Here is a 17,843-nt window from a genome sequence, read left to right on the forward strand (position 1 = left end):
GAACATCCTGCAACCGGAGGCGGGCTTTAGCCGGTCCCTAAACAAAAATGTGTACTCCTTCAGTGAAAATGGACATTACACTAAACTCAGAAACATATAAATGACCTTAAATTAAAAAAAAATATATAAGACTAACAAATGCAAGAGGCTCTTGGCTTTGGACAAGTGCAAAAAAAATTAACGGAGTTAAACATGTTTATAGAGATCTCCACCCTCCCCTTTACCTCTAGACAATGTAGAATAAACAAACTCACGGCAATACACAGAGTAAAACTCAGCTTAAAAGAAGTCCGAATGTTGTTAATTACTGTAGTGATAAACTTTATAGGGTTTATCAACTTATTTATTGCATATTTTACACCTTTTGTTTGTTACTGTATAATTGCGATCAAACGTGTCAAATAATGACAAGTTATGGACATCAAGTTAATGGCGTCTTCAACCTATGCCAACAGTTGATCTTGGATATGGATCAAAATTTAACAATCTAAAACTCGCGGAGTTGGTCAGGTGATTGTCAACGTTGGTCAGGTCAAATCTTTTACCTATCTTTTAAATAAGATAACAAAGAAACTAGGACTTTTCATCGGTCAAGTCGTTGTCGATGTTGGTCAGGTCATTGTCAATGTTGATCAGGTCGCGTTTTCGCAAGCTTTGAATATTTGTTTTCGTTTTTCCCCTTATATCTAAGTAGTAAATGATGAAATCTTATAATATTTCAAATTTGAGATAATCTTTTGAAATAAAAAAAAAATATTAGCATTTCTGATTTAATCCTGTCATAGTCCTGTCTTCGGTCCAGTCATTAGTGTGACCTCTTATTTGGATGATACTTTGTAAGAAAGTTTTTGATTGGTGGACAAAAGTGCAAAACTTACGGTATTGAATGAAAAACTTACGGTATACAATTGAAAACCAACGCGTTTGTTTTTCATACCGTATGAATAACGAATCAACGCGTTGGTTTTTACAACCAACGCGTTGAAAATGATAACCAACGCGTTGAAAGTGAAAACCAACGCGTTGAAAGTGAAAACTAACGCGTTGGAAGTAAAAACCTTATTTGGATGATACTTTGTAAGAAAGTTTTTGATTGGTGGACTAAATTGCAAAACTTACGGTATAGAATAAAAAACTTACGGTATACAATTGAAAACCAACGCGTTGGTTTTTCATACCGTATGAATAAAGAATCAAACCAACGCGTTGAAAATGATGACCAAAGCGTTGAAAGTGAAAACGAACGCGTTCAAAGTGAAAACAAACGCGTTGGAAGTGATAAACCAACGCGTTGAAAATTTCAAACGATATGTTCATATCGCCAATGACACGAACGGCCACTCATAGAGACGTTCTTTAACATAACCCTGGTTCATTAAATTTTTGCTCGGACGTTTTATAAAGTCTGAGTACAAGCTCTTCAATACCGAATGAGTTGGGAATTATAAATCACATGAGGCAGAGGAAGCCATGTCTGTTGTTTCTTTAATTTCTATTTCTGGAGGATACATTAATGGAACCCAATCAGAAAAGTTTGGTTTGTTAATGGAAATAACATCATCAATACATCTTGATGTGAAATTAATTGGTCTGGCTTCTTTGATCTTCTTGTTTTTGACAAGTGTCTGAAGAAACCCTGATTCATACGAAAATAAGAAGAGATCGACAAGGAAAGGCGCACGGTTCGTACCCATAGGAATGCCGACAATTTGTTGAAGAAATATTGAATGGAATATTTGAATGATATTCTACAGAGGTATTGAAGTGGGTAAATTTCATATGGCAGCTATTGTTCTGTCTACCATTCTAAACAATATAATTAAAACATCAGAGGAGGTCTTCTTGGTCAAATATTTTTCATATGAATTTCAGTACAGTTCATGACAATTGAATGGCTGTTGCGATGATAAAATATAACCCACTACATAGGATGAATTGCAAAATAATATTTAACATAAATAGTAATGAAACCTACCAGGCAATATTTGTAATAATGTGACAAAAATTATAAGGGTTTGTATATAAATAAGAAAAAGATGTGATATGAAATTAGCTGAAACGTGTTGATTTATTTATTGTTGTATATATCCCCTGCTTATGTATATTGATTGATTGCTGATAGTTTATTGTCCATTCGGCTTATATATAATCATGTCGTTATACTCACTAAAATCTTTGGCTGTTTATGAAAGTATATATTATATAGCAATGTCACTAACTGTTTGAGAAAACCAATCTTGTACTTCTTTTTCTGCAAGTTGTCTTCTGGAAATTTATATGAAAAATATGTACATAACAGGATACCTTTATTTGGGCTTGTTCCTTTGTTCTAGGTTGTAAAAAAATCCTAGATATATTGAATATGTTATCTGCAAAGTTATTTCCAAGGTTGTTTGAAATTGTTTAATGAGTAAAATTGAGAATGGAAATGGGGAATATGTCAAAGAGACAACAACCCGACCAAGGAGCAGATAACAGCCGAAGGCCACCAATGGGTCTTCAACGCAGCGAGAAAATCCTGAAGACTGGATTAGATACAAATTATATAATTTATATTTACCTAATCATAGCCGTGCTATAAAGTCTTAAATAAAATTTCAACTAGAATTGAAATACGTCAAGTAAAAAAAAAGTTATTAAAATCATGATAATAAGGCAAATTGAGAGATAGTTGGAAAGGAACTTGATCTCAATCTTATCATAGGGTATTAGACATAATGATGGTGTTAGATGGTTATGCCAACCAATATTTCAGATAGCCTGTTTAATCAATAGTTCATAAGAATATGTGAATATAGACAAGAGTAGTTTACCGATGTTCAAGTCTCAACAATTGAGTTAGAAGACAAATCAGGGTTACATAAAAAAATACTGATGGAATCACATCAACTCATAAAGAAACGATATCGAGCGTGTCAACTGGGTAAACGTCTCATATTATGCACGCATCACACACGTTGTTAAAATGTCTTAACATTGAATAAGACACAATCGGTAAAATTACAGAAAGAAAACTATTCTGGCATTTTTATTTAATACCTTAGACAGCGAAACATGTCCTTAGCGAGTTGAGACTGATGTATCGTATTGGCAAACCTGTTCGTAATTTGACAGCAAAGTTTATGTAATATTCGTTGTAGTCGTTCTTCTTGATAACGTTAAGTCTGTAAGAACAGTTTTTGTGGATAGAGCACACCTCTGCTAATGAAGACCGTATAATGTGAACATGCACGATGATAACGTATCAACTGAGATGTGTAAACGCCATACGATGGGTCTGAGGTTTTGTTACCGCTGAGAAATGAATAGTTGACAATGGGAAAGTTGAAATCGTTACGTGTATTATAGATTCCGGATTGAAAATGAAATGGTCTACCTGTGTCAATATCAAGGAAATGACCAAGATAGGAAGCAGACCTTCTTGCTTTGTTAGTATCTTTAATATCAAGTTCAATAGGATATAGGAGGTGCAAGCACTCATTAAAATGTGTGCTTGTTATGACAAGACATCATCAATATATCTGAATGTGAAAGTAAACATCTTTGAAAGTTGTTTTGTTTCCTTTTGTCTTTGAATGGGTTTTGTAACCAATATTGTTTATTTATGCTATAAGAACTCTTACTGGAAACAGCTTTCATTTATTGACATTATGATAGTTAACTTTTGTAAAAACACAACATCGAATGTAAATATAATACTCCAGAAAAAAAAAATTTGAAAACTAGGAATTTAGAAGTAATTGATGGCAAGCCAAAGACAGAAGCATATATAGTACTATATTTGTCTCTGCCAAAGGGAAGAACTCACAAAATAGCTTTTGTGCCTTTTTCTGTGATTTTTTTATAATATTCTGGTAAAACACTGTAGATACAAAATCAAAAGTGAGGATGATATGGGATGTCAATATGTTCAATATCTCATTTTTGTGTGTTTGGCATGAAAGAATGATTACATTTATAAATACTATATAGAGGTAGACACAATATTAGCTCACTAAATAGCTATTGTTGTGTAAACTGTTCATGAAAAAATAATTTTGCCCTTCTCCAATTAATTGTTTTTTGTTTATGTGTATTCACGACTGAAATGGCTGCAAAATTGGATAAAAAAAGAATCATCGACAGTTTATTTATATATTGAAGAAATGAATGCTTCTTTTTGTAATTTTATTAGAGTGTAAAAGTGTTGATCGAAGCATCATAACAAAAATGTGTGCATGATCAACACTTTTACACCCTAAATAGAATTACCAAAAAAAAAACCTATTAATTTCTTATAATTACATTTTTATGCAAACAAGACCATGAGAAAACCAAGCACTTTTTTGTAGAAGAACGTGTCATCGCGAATGTAACATTTCATTTTGATATGAAGGTAAATTTTTGAACGACGCGCGATTGTTGTTAGCCAATCAAACTAACAAATTCTCGTGAAACATATATGTAATATATTTATTTGTTTTTGGAAGCATACACATTGGTGATATTTGTTTATATAAAGAACAATAATAATGTTACTGAATGTATAAACCATTCAACTAATTTTCTAGTGCACATAAACTCTTTCATTGTCGTCTTCTTTGTTCATTTTAAATCTATGTGACGTTAATTCAGGTGAGCTATTATTATCTCTTGGTGTAAGATATCGTAGTTTTAATCTTTTTAAAATATATAGTTCTTGAAACCTCTCGCCCTATTTACACTTAACATGACCACATGAAAAATTCAGACCCATGCGAGCCCCGATATTGAAGATGTATTATACATATATAGTATATTTATTGTATATTCATATTTTTTTTAAACATGGATAGGGCATTTATTTGAAAAAAATATCTGTTAAAAGTGCATTCCAAACAGTAAAGTATAATACGTAAGGATAAAAAAATAAAAAAGTATATTTTAAAGATAAAAAAGATAGACCAAGTTTTATCATGTAATGTAGAAAAAGGAGAAGGAAGCTAGATAAAGTATTTTTGTTCAATCTTATCGTTCTTTCATCTCAGTAATACTTTATTATATAGGATTAAGAAGAAAAAAAATCATACGTTAAAACATTTCTAAGAGGTAAGAATTTTAGCATTTACTTTAATTTCATTTCAGACTGATATCAATCATAATGTATAATATTCAAATTCTGTGTTTACTGGGAAACATTTAACACGTTTAAGGCATTTAAATTTAAAGGAAAGTAAATAAGGACATATAAAACTATCACTAGCCAAAAATGTTTACATATTTAGTTGGAGTTAAAACCAAAATGATCTTGGTATCATCAGAATGATGTTTTGAAACTTGAAACTGATCCTGAGTTCCTTAACGACCATAGCTAGATTTTTTTCTTATTTCCCTAGATACAACAACATATTTAAACCTTGACCGAGATAATGATTTTAAAGTTGGTTATTTCAGTACTTGAGAACTATGGAAAGAAAGAAAATATACATTTCACAATTTAACATATAACATTTCAAACATTCCGCAACATTGTATTTAAAAATCCTTGTAATCAGTATCACGAACGCAAAAGTTAACACACTATTGATTCGTATTAACCTTAGATGACAAACGAGTTAGTTTTCTCTTGTTCTCGAGTCACCGGTTACAACTGCTAATAGCAGGATGTAAGTATCGAAAGAGATTAAATAAGGTAATGTTTGAGTTAGTTTTTGCACGTTTTTGCACGTTTCAAACTTTGCGAATATCTTAATAGCATTAGAGATGGTTCTTTCAAATAATGACTTTAACTTTTCCTTAAATAGATATAAGAAGATGTGGTATGTATGCCAATGAGACAACTCTCCATCCGAATCACAATTTGTAAAAAGTAAACAATTATATTTTAAAGTACGACCTTCAACACGGAGCTTTGGCTAACACCGAACAGCAAGCTATAAAGGGCCCCAAACTGACTAGTGTAAAACTATTCAAACAGGTAAACCAGCACCAAGCCAAGACTCGAATTTTTATTTTAAACATTTTACAGTGTAAAGCCGTTTACAGGGTAGGATATCAAATTATGTATTGGAACCTCTCTATATTGTTTTTATTTTGTATCACGTCCAAATCGAAGAAAATAAGACTGGTCCCTTTTAAAACAGTCAAAAGGCATATCTGTTTTCAGCAAGATATAATTGATTTTCTTTTCCCGTAAGAATAAAAAAAAAAAATTTATTTGGGTCGATCATCCGCTACTGTTGTTCAAAATCTTTTATCAAAAGATTTTTCAGAGGAAAAGAAAATTAATTTTGATTCATTAATTGTTTTCTACAAATGGAAATAATTCTTGTACTAGTATTCAACATTGAATTAATCTATTTCTTGTATTTATATTTGTCAATCGGGACGTAAATATAAAGAATCTTTGTTTAGTAAGAGGAAGTTTTAATGAGATCGATGCACATAGTTTGATATAAAGAACAGTTGTTTTGTTCTATGTTAATTTGTTAATTTGTTAAAAAGAAATTTGATTTATAAACTCTTACTCGAGGTGAGTACAGTTTAGATTTCTGAATTATAATTTTACTATATTCAGCAAACCCAAGCGATTCAATACTTTAGTTGGAATCAAGTACCAAGTCAACCTTGTACATAGAATGTTTAAAAAAAACACAAATCTTTTATCGCTGTCAAGCAAGACGTCGTAATACGGGAAAAGTGTGAAAGTGTTAGTTTTATCATGATTAACTATTATATACCAGTGTGTCGTCGAATTGCATACAAAGTCGCCATCATAAATTGTAAGAATGTACGATTGACATATATTGGAAGATTAACAACTTTAGTTATGGTTTCACAATCGTCGCACACTTTAATGCGGCACTATCTAGCATTGTCCTTATTGAATATGTCATTTTGCTTGCTGATTTAGGAAAATTGATAGATGTTTTTTTTATTCTCTATTCATAAACCTTAAGTAATTCTCTATATTCGAACTAAACTTTTTTTCCATTTCTTGATATAAGCTTAATTCAAAATTCTGCTTTGTAAAAATTAGATGCATATATTATGGGCTTCCCAAACAACAACTTAATCTTCCAAAGATGATAAATACGTAGTTGTTTTCATGCAGAATTTACTAAGCGCAATCTAAATCTACGATGTTCAATGAGCTTAGGGGTTTCTGACCCTTTCAAAAGGTCAGAAGTTCTGGATGCGTTATCCACCTTTTACGACAAATACGTTTTCGTTTAGGCAGAAAAAGCCTGTGATGATATTATTTTTAAATGCAAAAATTATTATTTGGAATATTTAACTAAAGAATTTTTACAATTTTGTAGTGGGTTCATGGTCTAGTAGTTGAGACCGATAGCTGCAGTGCTGAAGGTCCCGGGTTGGATTCTGACCCAGGACGCTTAAAATTCCAGTAAAACAGAATAGTGATTTTCACCCTCCCACACACATCGCCTATCACTCCCTTTGTTATTGGGTGGGGATTACCCTTGTAAAGTTTGTTGTAAATACTTTAGTGACACATCGCCTTTAATCCCGTTATGGAGTACAAACGGATTACACTGTATTCTCGCAGAATAACGGTGGAAACTACCAAAACATACATATTAATATTAAAACCTTTGATTGTTCTCCTCATAACACTATTATTCCCCATGCTATATTTAAACATCAACTACTTCATTTCATTACAGAGTGGTGAAAAGTAAAATCACAAAAATACAGATCTCCGAGGAAAATTCCCTAAACAAATGAGTGGTTTTCACACAAAAATGGGAAGCGTCGATACAATAGGTCAGTAAAAATCTTTGTGAAGAACCACACCGATTCCCACAATAAATGCATCGAAGATGCAATTATCAAAATACTAGACTTTTGATCATTTGGACAACATATTCGTTGAGTTGAGTAATGATATTTCAGGAGACAATCGGTATGTAAATGGGTACTAATGTTCAACTGCTGGCAGACTTGTTTTTTGTGCTCTTATGGAAAAAAACGTTCTTAAATTTATTGATGATGTTTTGTCACTCAATACCCACATTTCCATAACTGCTTAAATCTCATATATCTCAGTGAACGTGGAATTAAGTATACTACCCAAATTAGATCTAAAATCTATGACCGTGATGATTTCAACTTTCCAATTGTCAAGTTTCCATTACTTAGCAGTAACATAACCACATTTCCATCGTATGACGGTTACATATATTAGTTATTACGTTACGCTCGTGCATGTTTACACTTTACAGACATTCAGACTTCAAATAGGAATATGCTTCTTTCACGAAAACTGCTCCAAAAGAGTTATGAGGAAGAACGGCTGAAATCAAAACTACATTAGTTTTATGGTCACCATCACGAATTGAAACGAAACGATTTGTCAGTGTTTCAAATCACTAGCGACATGTTTTCGTAGTCTAAGATCGTGAGATACAAGTGAAGTCGTCTGATCTGTAATTTTGCCGATTGTGATGTTTTTACTAATATGAACCCGCATGGCGGGCATGCACAACAGGGGACGCTAACAATGCCGACGCACTCCGCCTTGCTCCTTATGGAGTACACACAATTCCCTAAGTTTCTCTTGATTTGTCTGTTCCTAGTCGATTTATGAGATTGGAACATTGATAAACTACTGTCGTATACATTTTAGGTGCTCTTTTTGTTCTGATTTTTACTGATTTCTACTGTTTTATTCTAAATATATCTTTTTTTCTCTTTTTGGAAATACTATAAAAAATGTAGCCATCAACGCCAAATTCCTTAACAACTTATTATGGGGACCCTTTATAGATTTAAAATGAATGAAATATTTTTACTTAAATAAGAAAACTTAAATATAGAAATTCAACTTTTTGCTTGAATTTTCAATCGTAAGAAAACTTATCTTCATTCTTTATGGTAAAAATATTTAATCAAATAGAGAGTTAATGTAAAGATATTGAATAGCTAATTAACCCTTACCTTCATTTAAAAAAATATCTTAACTTTTTTCAAATAAGCAGACTTTGAAATGGCATATATTTTTTGTTTCAAAAATTTCCAGCACATTATTTGTTAAAAGTATTATGGGTTACTATTTTTATCAATTCATAATATTGATTTGAAAATAAGTGTTATTTTAGGAACATTATGCAAATCTCAAGCTTGATATGAAATGTCTTCTGACATGACTATTTTAGAAAGATATAATCCATTCGTTCAGACATATACATATGTAACACAGAAATAAGACTATCCCAAGATCCCATATCGCTGAACTTGTAAAAATGTGTCATTTTGATTTATATTTACCTTTACTGCAATTAGTTGAATTAGTGTTATGAAGCAAGACAATATGCTCGGTAAACCCCTCAATACTGTTTAACATTTCTGGAAGTTTTTGTTTTAACATCTATTTACTCAAACTTTATTTAAGAGTAATTCAAATAAAACAAACACGGTGTCATGGATTTTTTGGCAGACGGTAACGTAGTTTTTGTTTATACCCAAACTTCCTTAGTATTATTACAATCACCAAAAAAAAAACGAATAGTCTCAAGGTCAATGAAAGAACGTACAATGAAATCAGTACAGATATGCACTCAACCACATTTTATACTTGCATAATAATAATATACCGTATGAAAAATAAGTTATTTTAAAGGAATCTCAAGAACTTAATATGTTTTGGTAATCATATGGCCATGTTTTAATCCACGACTTCTTCATAGTCTAAGGCATAAACGTTTTGACAAAAAATATAATTTAAAAAAGTTTGGCCTTGTTATTATTCGTTGGTTCATGTCTGTCATACATAATTTACTTAAATTGTTTTGTTGTAAATTAGGCCGTTAGTTTTCTTGTATGAATTGAATCACATTTGCGATGTCTGGGTTTTTTAAAGCCGGCTCGTGGATTTTTCTCATTATTCAAGGCTGTACGATGGCCTATAATTACTTACTACAACTTCATATTGATTCTGGCTAATACTTTAATAATTGACAATCATACATTTTTTTTTTTTTTGTACCACACGTGCTCCTATGAATTTAAAACGCTCTAGCATCCAATTGTTAAATAAAGTGTGATCAGTATAAACATAGAAATCCGATAAAAAAAAACATTTCAATAAAATTATGAATTTTGACAATTATGACAATTGAAAAATAATTTTAGAATTTCAGAAATTACCAAAAGGGTTACTATTTCTTCTACGTTTAGGATAAATATAACTGCTTAGTTCTTCATATTGTCCGACAAATCAGTAAAATACTAGGTAGTTATATTATGTATTAACGTTTTACAGAATTAAATAATATGTGTTTCTACATTCCATGCTAACCTGTTAAAGAAAAGTGAGTACACGAACATATGATAATAGTATTTCATTTCTCCTTCTTGCACTTTAATAGGCACCTACTACATGTATGTATTAACTTATCTAAAATACACAAAATCCTGTATAAGTTTGTTTGATCTCATCTTCAAAGTGCGTATTCTACATTACCTTTTTCCTACTGAATTGCTCTTTAGATAACTATCGCAGAACTTATAATTCCAGTTTGTTAAATCGCATATAAAAATTGGGGAACATTAAATGCTGAACAAATGATATCAATGGGACTAACACTAAGTGGTATCAACCCAGTGCTAGAAGAAATAACACTTTATGTGATTGGCGCATTGTACGTTTTGTCTCTTGTTATTTTATTTAGTTGTTTTTGTGTTTAGTACCACAATGATGACTCAATCTCTAATAAACTTGTTTGTAGGTTTTGTTCTAATGCTGTGTTGTTACATCACTGTTACAACACAGGAATATAAGGGCTGATTTAAGCAACTTCTTACAAGTTTAGCTCATCCACATTCCTTATGTGTTAGTCCGAAATTACGACAAAATAGTGAAGTGTTTCTCCCTTGCTGTTGTCTGTCATTATTGTTTCTCGTTAAATGTATTATTTTAACCAGTTTGTTAATTTATTTTACATATATTGTCTTAGCCGTATTTGTTTTAACTTTTCAGAGCTCTCTGTTTTTAATGCTTTTCAACTTTGTATTTGCTGTGGTCGTCGATCTATTTTGATTCGGGCGCCACTTAAGAGTCTGTTGTAGACACCACGAGGGTCACAAGCCTGATATCTATCTTAGAGTTTAATTACCTTTCAATATGTTACGTTACCAACGGTCTACTGGATAAATGATCAGCTCATTAAATGACTAGCGGGAACGTTGAACCACCAATTTGGAAAAAAATAGTATATTGGGTAAGGAATAACACTTGCCCTTCAATACATTATCTACGGCACATCTGATAATTATTGAAATCATACATTTTGGTATGGTAAGCATGTTATGGTTGTCTATGAACATAAACAGCTAGTCTTGTTTCAACTCGGAGTTGGCCATTTTGAAGCTATCAAAAGTATAACAAAATAAAATATAAAAAGACAAAGACAAATCACACGGGCCACCCCGTCTGAATCCGCCAATGCAAAGTCCTAGATACAAACTTTAAACTTCAACTAGAATAATTGGTGCATTTTCAAATGATAACTTTTAAGCTTTAGTCGATATTTATCGATTAATTTAATACTTTTGTCAAGCCCTACACAATGGTTCAGTTATCTTTTACATTTTTGATTTTATAGCGAATATTATGTATAACGTTGAATCTGTGCACTTTAACTATACTGAACCCTTAAAGAAACATCGGATTTCTTTATAACGTTGATACATTGTCAAATATGGATGTAAATCTAATTTAAATTAGCAACCTGAACTGCAAACAAACCATCGGCACCTATCAACGACAAATAAATGCTGCAACCGCCCGTCTTAGAGATGCAACAATATGATATGACATCGTCCGGCCTGGGTCCTGTCCAGACTGCTCTTCCCCACCGCGAAAGATTGCTGTAGACTTTACAGCGTCAGAACTTGTGCCATCAGCAATGGATGACCGTGATTATCTCAGATAAAAGCAGATATTGCATTGTAACTAAGGATGGCAAGACAAGAGGCTGGCAAAGAGGAAACACATAAACAGCTGACTGTGATATTGAGTTATATAATTAAGTTTTGTTCCAATGTTTTGCCGTATGTTTTGGTTTTACAATAAATATATGCGTTTCGGCATGATAGAGCCCATGCACACATCACTACATCAACGAGAAACGATTTGCAGCACGATAACATTGTTGTCATGCCATTTGTTGCCCTTATTACATATTGTGATCCTATTGAACATATTCAGAATGAATTGCAAAAAAAGCAGCTAGAACGTAGAACAACCAAGATCAAAACTGATGATAAACTAAGGACGACCTTACTTGAGAGTGTTGTCCGTTTTTTCAATAATATTCAACATCCGCTTATACAGATCATGCATAAGTGCGTCTATACTATCATCGCCCGTGCATGTATTACCCTTTATTGACCTAAGTTATATATGTTAAACGAATCTGCAATAAGTTTGTCAACTTATCATTCAACAACATGCTGCATACACCGAGGAGTGTAATTCATGCGCTTTAATTAATATTAAATTTATTTGTTGTAAATTTCAAAACTTAAAATGTTGTGATATTCTGATTTATTATGCGCGTTTCATTTTCGGTCCAGTATATGAATGCTTACGTCATCAGGTAACTTATACCCGATCTTTATACACTATGAATGTTTTAACGTATATCGATCAGTACTGTATTGAGTGGCATTTTAGTCTGTCATTTGCGGTAAGTATTTAAAAACATATGATGTATCAAATTTAAAATAAAGTTGAATATATTTTAAACAAATGAATAATAAGTTTTTACAATACAAAAATGTACGTGTACTTTCTTGTTATAGAAAATCTGTTATCTTATCAAAATCTACAGAAATAGCCTATTACTGAATTAATTTATACCCGTACTCTATTTTATGTACTTAAAATTCCCGTATTCCTTTTGGGATGTATTAGAAAAACCCATGGTTTTCTTAACCTTATATAATTCAAATATTTCTATTTTTTTGTTTTGTCATTAAAAGATTTTATAGTATTTGATTTAAGCTTTCTGTTCGGTGTGAGCAAAGGTTCCGTGTTAAAGGCTTTTAACATAACGTTTTATATATTTTGACTTGGATATAGAGTTGTCTCATTAGCACTCATACCAAATCGTCTTATGTATATAAACACTTAAAATCCCTCGAAATTGGTAACTTTAATCTGTTATAGGCTAGTTTGAAACCCATATGATAGAATTACATAAAATTACCACGGCGGAGTGAAATTCATGACGGTCATTAGTTATCTCAAATAAAAGGACTACATTTTTTCTGACTTTAGAAAACTCAAATTTTGAAATCCAACTTTCGACTCTAATTTAAAATAACAAGACAAAATATCGTCATATATATTTAGGATATATTTCAAACCGATAGATAGTTTTGGTAAAGATATTAAATAGCTATGGAACCCTAACCTACTTTTTTAAAAGATTATCCGAAAATTAACTTTGAAGTGCCGTTTATATTTTGTTTCTCAATTCCTCAGAAAAATATTTGTTGAAAGTATTATAGTTTAATAGTTTGGTCAATTCATAGTATTGATCTACAAAATAAAGTGTTATTTTTGGAGCATTTATGCAAATCTCAAGTTCGAAATAAAATCATGACCTTTTTAGAAATATGTAATCAATCCGTCCATACGTATATGTATACATATGAAACACAAAAACAAGAATCCCCCAAGATCCCGAATCACTTACTTAGTAAAAGGTGAACCTCCTAACTGACTTTAAAAATTTCTTTCAGTTTTTTTCAGTTTAATTTTTTTTACTCAAACTGTTTTCAAGGTATAAATATTATTAGAAACTCTGGCAGTTTATTTAATTTTTTTTTTCGTTTTTGAAATTCCTGTGCAATAACGGAATTCAAACTTCGACAAATAAAAAACAAGAACGGGTGGATGTTTTACTTTTTTTTTAGACAAAATTGGAGTTTGACATGAATCGCATTTTGACAGATTGTAAAATTTCTTCTTCTTTATTCATACCCCAAAAATAACCTTTATATATTTACAATAATAAAAAAAACACAATGACAGCGATTTTACTGTAAATATCAGATAATATTTCACAAACTTTAGAAAGTTGCACTAGCGAAATATAAATCGTGGAGAAATCCCCTTCTTTTTCGGGAAAATTTACGTGTAACATTTTATTTCAGCAATATGGTAATAAAACATCTGATTTGTGTACTTGTTTGTTTTTTTATTGACGTGGGATGTGAACGGTTATTTGAATACATAATGTTGCTTTAGCCTTAAATGTTGAAGTAAAACTTCAGGTAGAAAATACGAAGCACAGTGTTCATAAATCGTTCTCACAAATTGCGATTTTTGATTATGTATTTCTATTTATTAATATTACACCTATACTTTGCGTCCTTTTCAATTATATCAACTAATTGAGTTTGTATGTTTCAACGTTTAGGCTTCGAGCATCACGGAAGACACATTGATTGTCGAAATTCGAAATTTCCGGTCTATATCAACAAAACAACGGTAAAAAGTATATAATCTGGGTCGGGTTGTTGTCTCTTTGACACATTCCCCATTACCATTCTCAATTTTATTGATATCTTGTATGTAATGCGGATTCTAAAGACACAACTCATATTCTTAACCAAAATCTTTATAAGAATCAAATAATTTAGTAAGGCTTTTAAGTAATTTGATGCAAATTTCTAATTAAAGGATATGTGTATTTCAAAGCCCCAAATATTCAAGTAAATTCATTACATATTGGCCTTTTAGTCTAGTGATAATTCATGCACTGTTTCATTTCAGAAATATGACAAATACACAACTTACTCTCCTTGTTGTGTGTTTTCTTCTGACGATGGAAGTAAACGGACAGTTGAAAACCACGTGTTACTTTAATACAAAATGTCGATGTAAAGCTTCTAATGAAACGTATGTCGAGGTTGATTGTTCAAAACTTAGCTTAAATGATATCCCGAAACTGCCAGAAAACGTGAGCAGTGTTGATTTAAGCAACAACAATATATCTGATGTACAGGAATATCATTTTAAGGATAACAATGCTTTAAGTGAAATTAACCTTTCACAAAACAAATTACACTTTCTCAAAAAGGAAATGTTTTATGGTCTGAATAGTGTTTCAAAGCTTCAGATGAACAACAATAATATTACAAAAACAACCAAAGATGTGTTTTTATATCTACGAACATTATCATATTTAGATGTTAAGAAGAACAGTATCAGCTGGAGCAATCACAACGTTACATTTCCTCCATCTTTACTCACATTGAAGATTGATTACAATTCGTCTCAAGAAAACTTCCCTGAAATGCCTCATTTACAGACTCTGGACGTCTCTGGAACATCTGGGGACTGCTACATACACATCGTGAAACCGGACACCTTTAGATTTGTACCATCAATATATGAATTATATATTTCTGCTTGTAAAGTAAATTACGTGTACAATGGTTCATTTAGATTTATGAGAAACTTATCAACTTTAGATATATCTTTTAACAGATGTCTTAAGTTTGATGGATTACAAAATGTAACAATTGAACTTCCATTCACGTCTATAAAAGTTCTGAAATTTAATAAAATTCATAAAACATTTCAAATGAATACAAAAATTTTAAAACAACATTTGTCGCACTTAAAATATACAAACTTGGAAGAAATTCATGGTGACAGCAATAGAATCCAGCTCATAGAAGCTGGAGCTGTAGGACAACTTCCATCTTCCATTCGAAAACTCTTTGTGTCCGACAATGAATTTTCGTATGGACAATATGTTTCAGAATTTATATTTACGAAAATTGAATTTGTAAATGCGTCGTTTCTGTTCAGTTCGCGAAGTAACAATGGAGAAGAAGAAAAATGCGAGCGTTCTAATAAATCATGTTGTAATCAGGTTTGTGAACATGTTTATACACCTGACGAAACAATATCTCGATTTGAAACTACTTGGAAATTCTTGCCAATTCCTCGAAACCTGAAAACGGTATTTTACAAAGACTGCTTTCTTCGCTATGAAATACCACAGTATACAGTTTCCGAGAATATAGTAAAGTATGTAGATTTAAGTCATAATATTTTCTATTCATGGATAGGCCCTCTTCTTACATTCAATCATTTGCATTTTTTAGATTTATCTAATAACATATGCTCGAATGTGTCAAAGGTATTTTTTAAAAGCGTTCCGAATGTGACAACATTACTTGCACAAAATAATCTACTTGGATTTGTTCTGCCCGATGACACTGAAGGTGAAATAATGCATCATATGCCAGCCCTACAATTTGTTAATTTTGCAGAAAATAGGATCCCAAGTTTACCATATAATTTTTTTAAGTCTCAGGTGAATTTGATAGACATAAAATTAGGAGGAAATATGATGGAAAACATTACCTTCCAAATAAATCATATGAAACAATTGTCAAATTTAGACCTTTCAAATAACCGAATTTCTACTTTAGATGAATATGCTCGTGATCATTTGGAAGAAGTTTTAAAAATGAAAAACAATTTAACCATTGATATAAGTGGGAATCCGTTAAAATGTAATTGCGATGCAACAGAATTTATAAATTGGATGTCAACGACGCAAATCAAATTTCACAATATAAATAAAACCTACTGTCTGATGTCTAATGGGGTCCAAGAATCATTATGGAAATCAAACAGAATTTATGAGAAGCTAAAGATGGAATGCTCGTCGTATGCGTCATTGATTGTTGGCACTGTAGCATCATTAGTCGTTTTTCTGTTTGTTTTAATTTGGGGCATTTGTTACCGCAATAGGTGGCGTTTGCGATATATGTATTACATGGTAAAAAATAAATATCAAGCGCAAAATAAAGAAAAACCCGACAATGAGAGCCAATATGAGTACGATGCTTTTGTATCCTACGACAACAACGATAGAATTTTCGTTCATGACAAACTTTTAAATCGTCTTGAAAGCCAGGCTGGATTGAAGCTGTGTATCCATAAAAGAGATTTTCTACCTGGAAATGACATTGCGGGAAACATCACATCTGCAATTCACAACAGCCGAAAAGTGGTCATCGTGATGTCACATAATTATCTGGATTCGTACTGGTGTATGTTTGAGTACAACATGGCAAATGTGGAAAGCATTTATTCCAGAAATAAGGAAAATATATTATTTCTAGTATTTCTAGAGCAAGTGGCACCAAAAGATTTACCAATGATGGTTTTAGAATTAGTTCAATCCCACTCTTACATCGAATACCCAAACGATGAATTTGGTGACACAGTGTTTTGGAATAAGTTAAGGGAAGTGTTATCGCAGTAACCCTTTTCTCTTTCTTCTCACGATTAACTAAAATACTAAATATATACATGGTTTATGGCATACTTGCACGTGTATTTATTTTATGCTTTTATCCATTTAAGCTTTGTAGCAATTAACAATTACAGTCTAGGATATTCATTTTTTGCAGTAGTCTGATGCACGAAGTCTGGATGCCAATTTGAATAAAATTTGCAATATGCATTAAAGCAATGTCGATTTCTTTAAAACACAAAGATAACAAAATAGAGATTAAAAAAGGAGATTTTCTTAAAGCGGCAGTATAAATACAATGTACTTTCATTGACGAAATAAAAAACTATTTGCATTCGATATGACATATTATGAATTCAGTATTTTCGATTGATATCAATTTTCGTGTATGTTATTGGTATAGGTTCATCATGAATTAAACTTTTCAACGTGATTTAAATTTATCATAGGATTGTATGCAAACTTTTGGAAAACAACGAAATCCACTATCAACGAAAATATGTTCTTCCTCAATCCACGAAAATTTTCACAATCGAAAATTGGTACTCATGAATACAAAAGAATCCACAA

At 31.6% G+C, this 17,843-nt stretch overlaps 1 protein-coding gene across 1 annotated transcript; it reads left to right on the top strand.

The window, feature by feature from the left end:
- Positions 1–14,771: 14,771 nt before the first annotated feature.
- Positions 14,772–17,310, top strand: LOC127716341 (toll-like receptor 4). The gene has a single exon (XM_052222512.1). It carries the CDS (start codon positions 14,772–14,774, stop codon positions 17,280–17,282), a length of 2,511 nt encoding a protein of 836 aa, XP_052078472.1. The 3' UTR covers positions 17,283–17,310.
- Positions 17,311–17,843: the final 533 nt, after the last annotated feature.

The sequence above is a fragment of the Mytilus californianus genome, unplaced genomic scaffold (assembly GCF_021869535.1).
Source record: "Mytilus californianus isolate M0D057914Y unplaced genomic scaffold, xbMytCali1.0.p SCAF_9, whole genome shotgun sequence".
Lineage (NCBI taxonomy): Eukaryota > Metazoa > Mollusca > Bivalvia > Mytilida > Mytilidae > Mytilus > Mytilus californianus.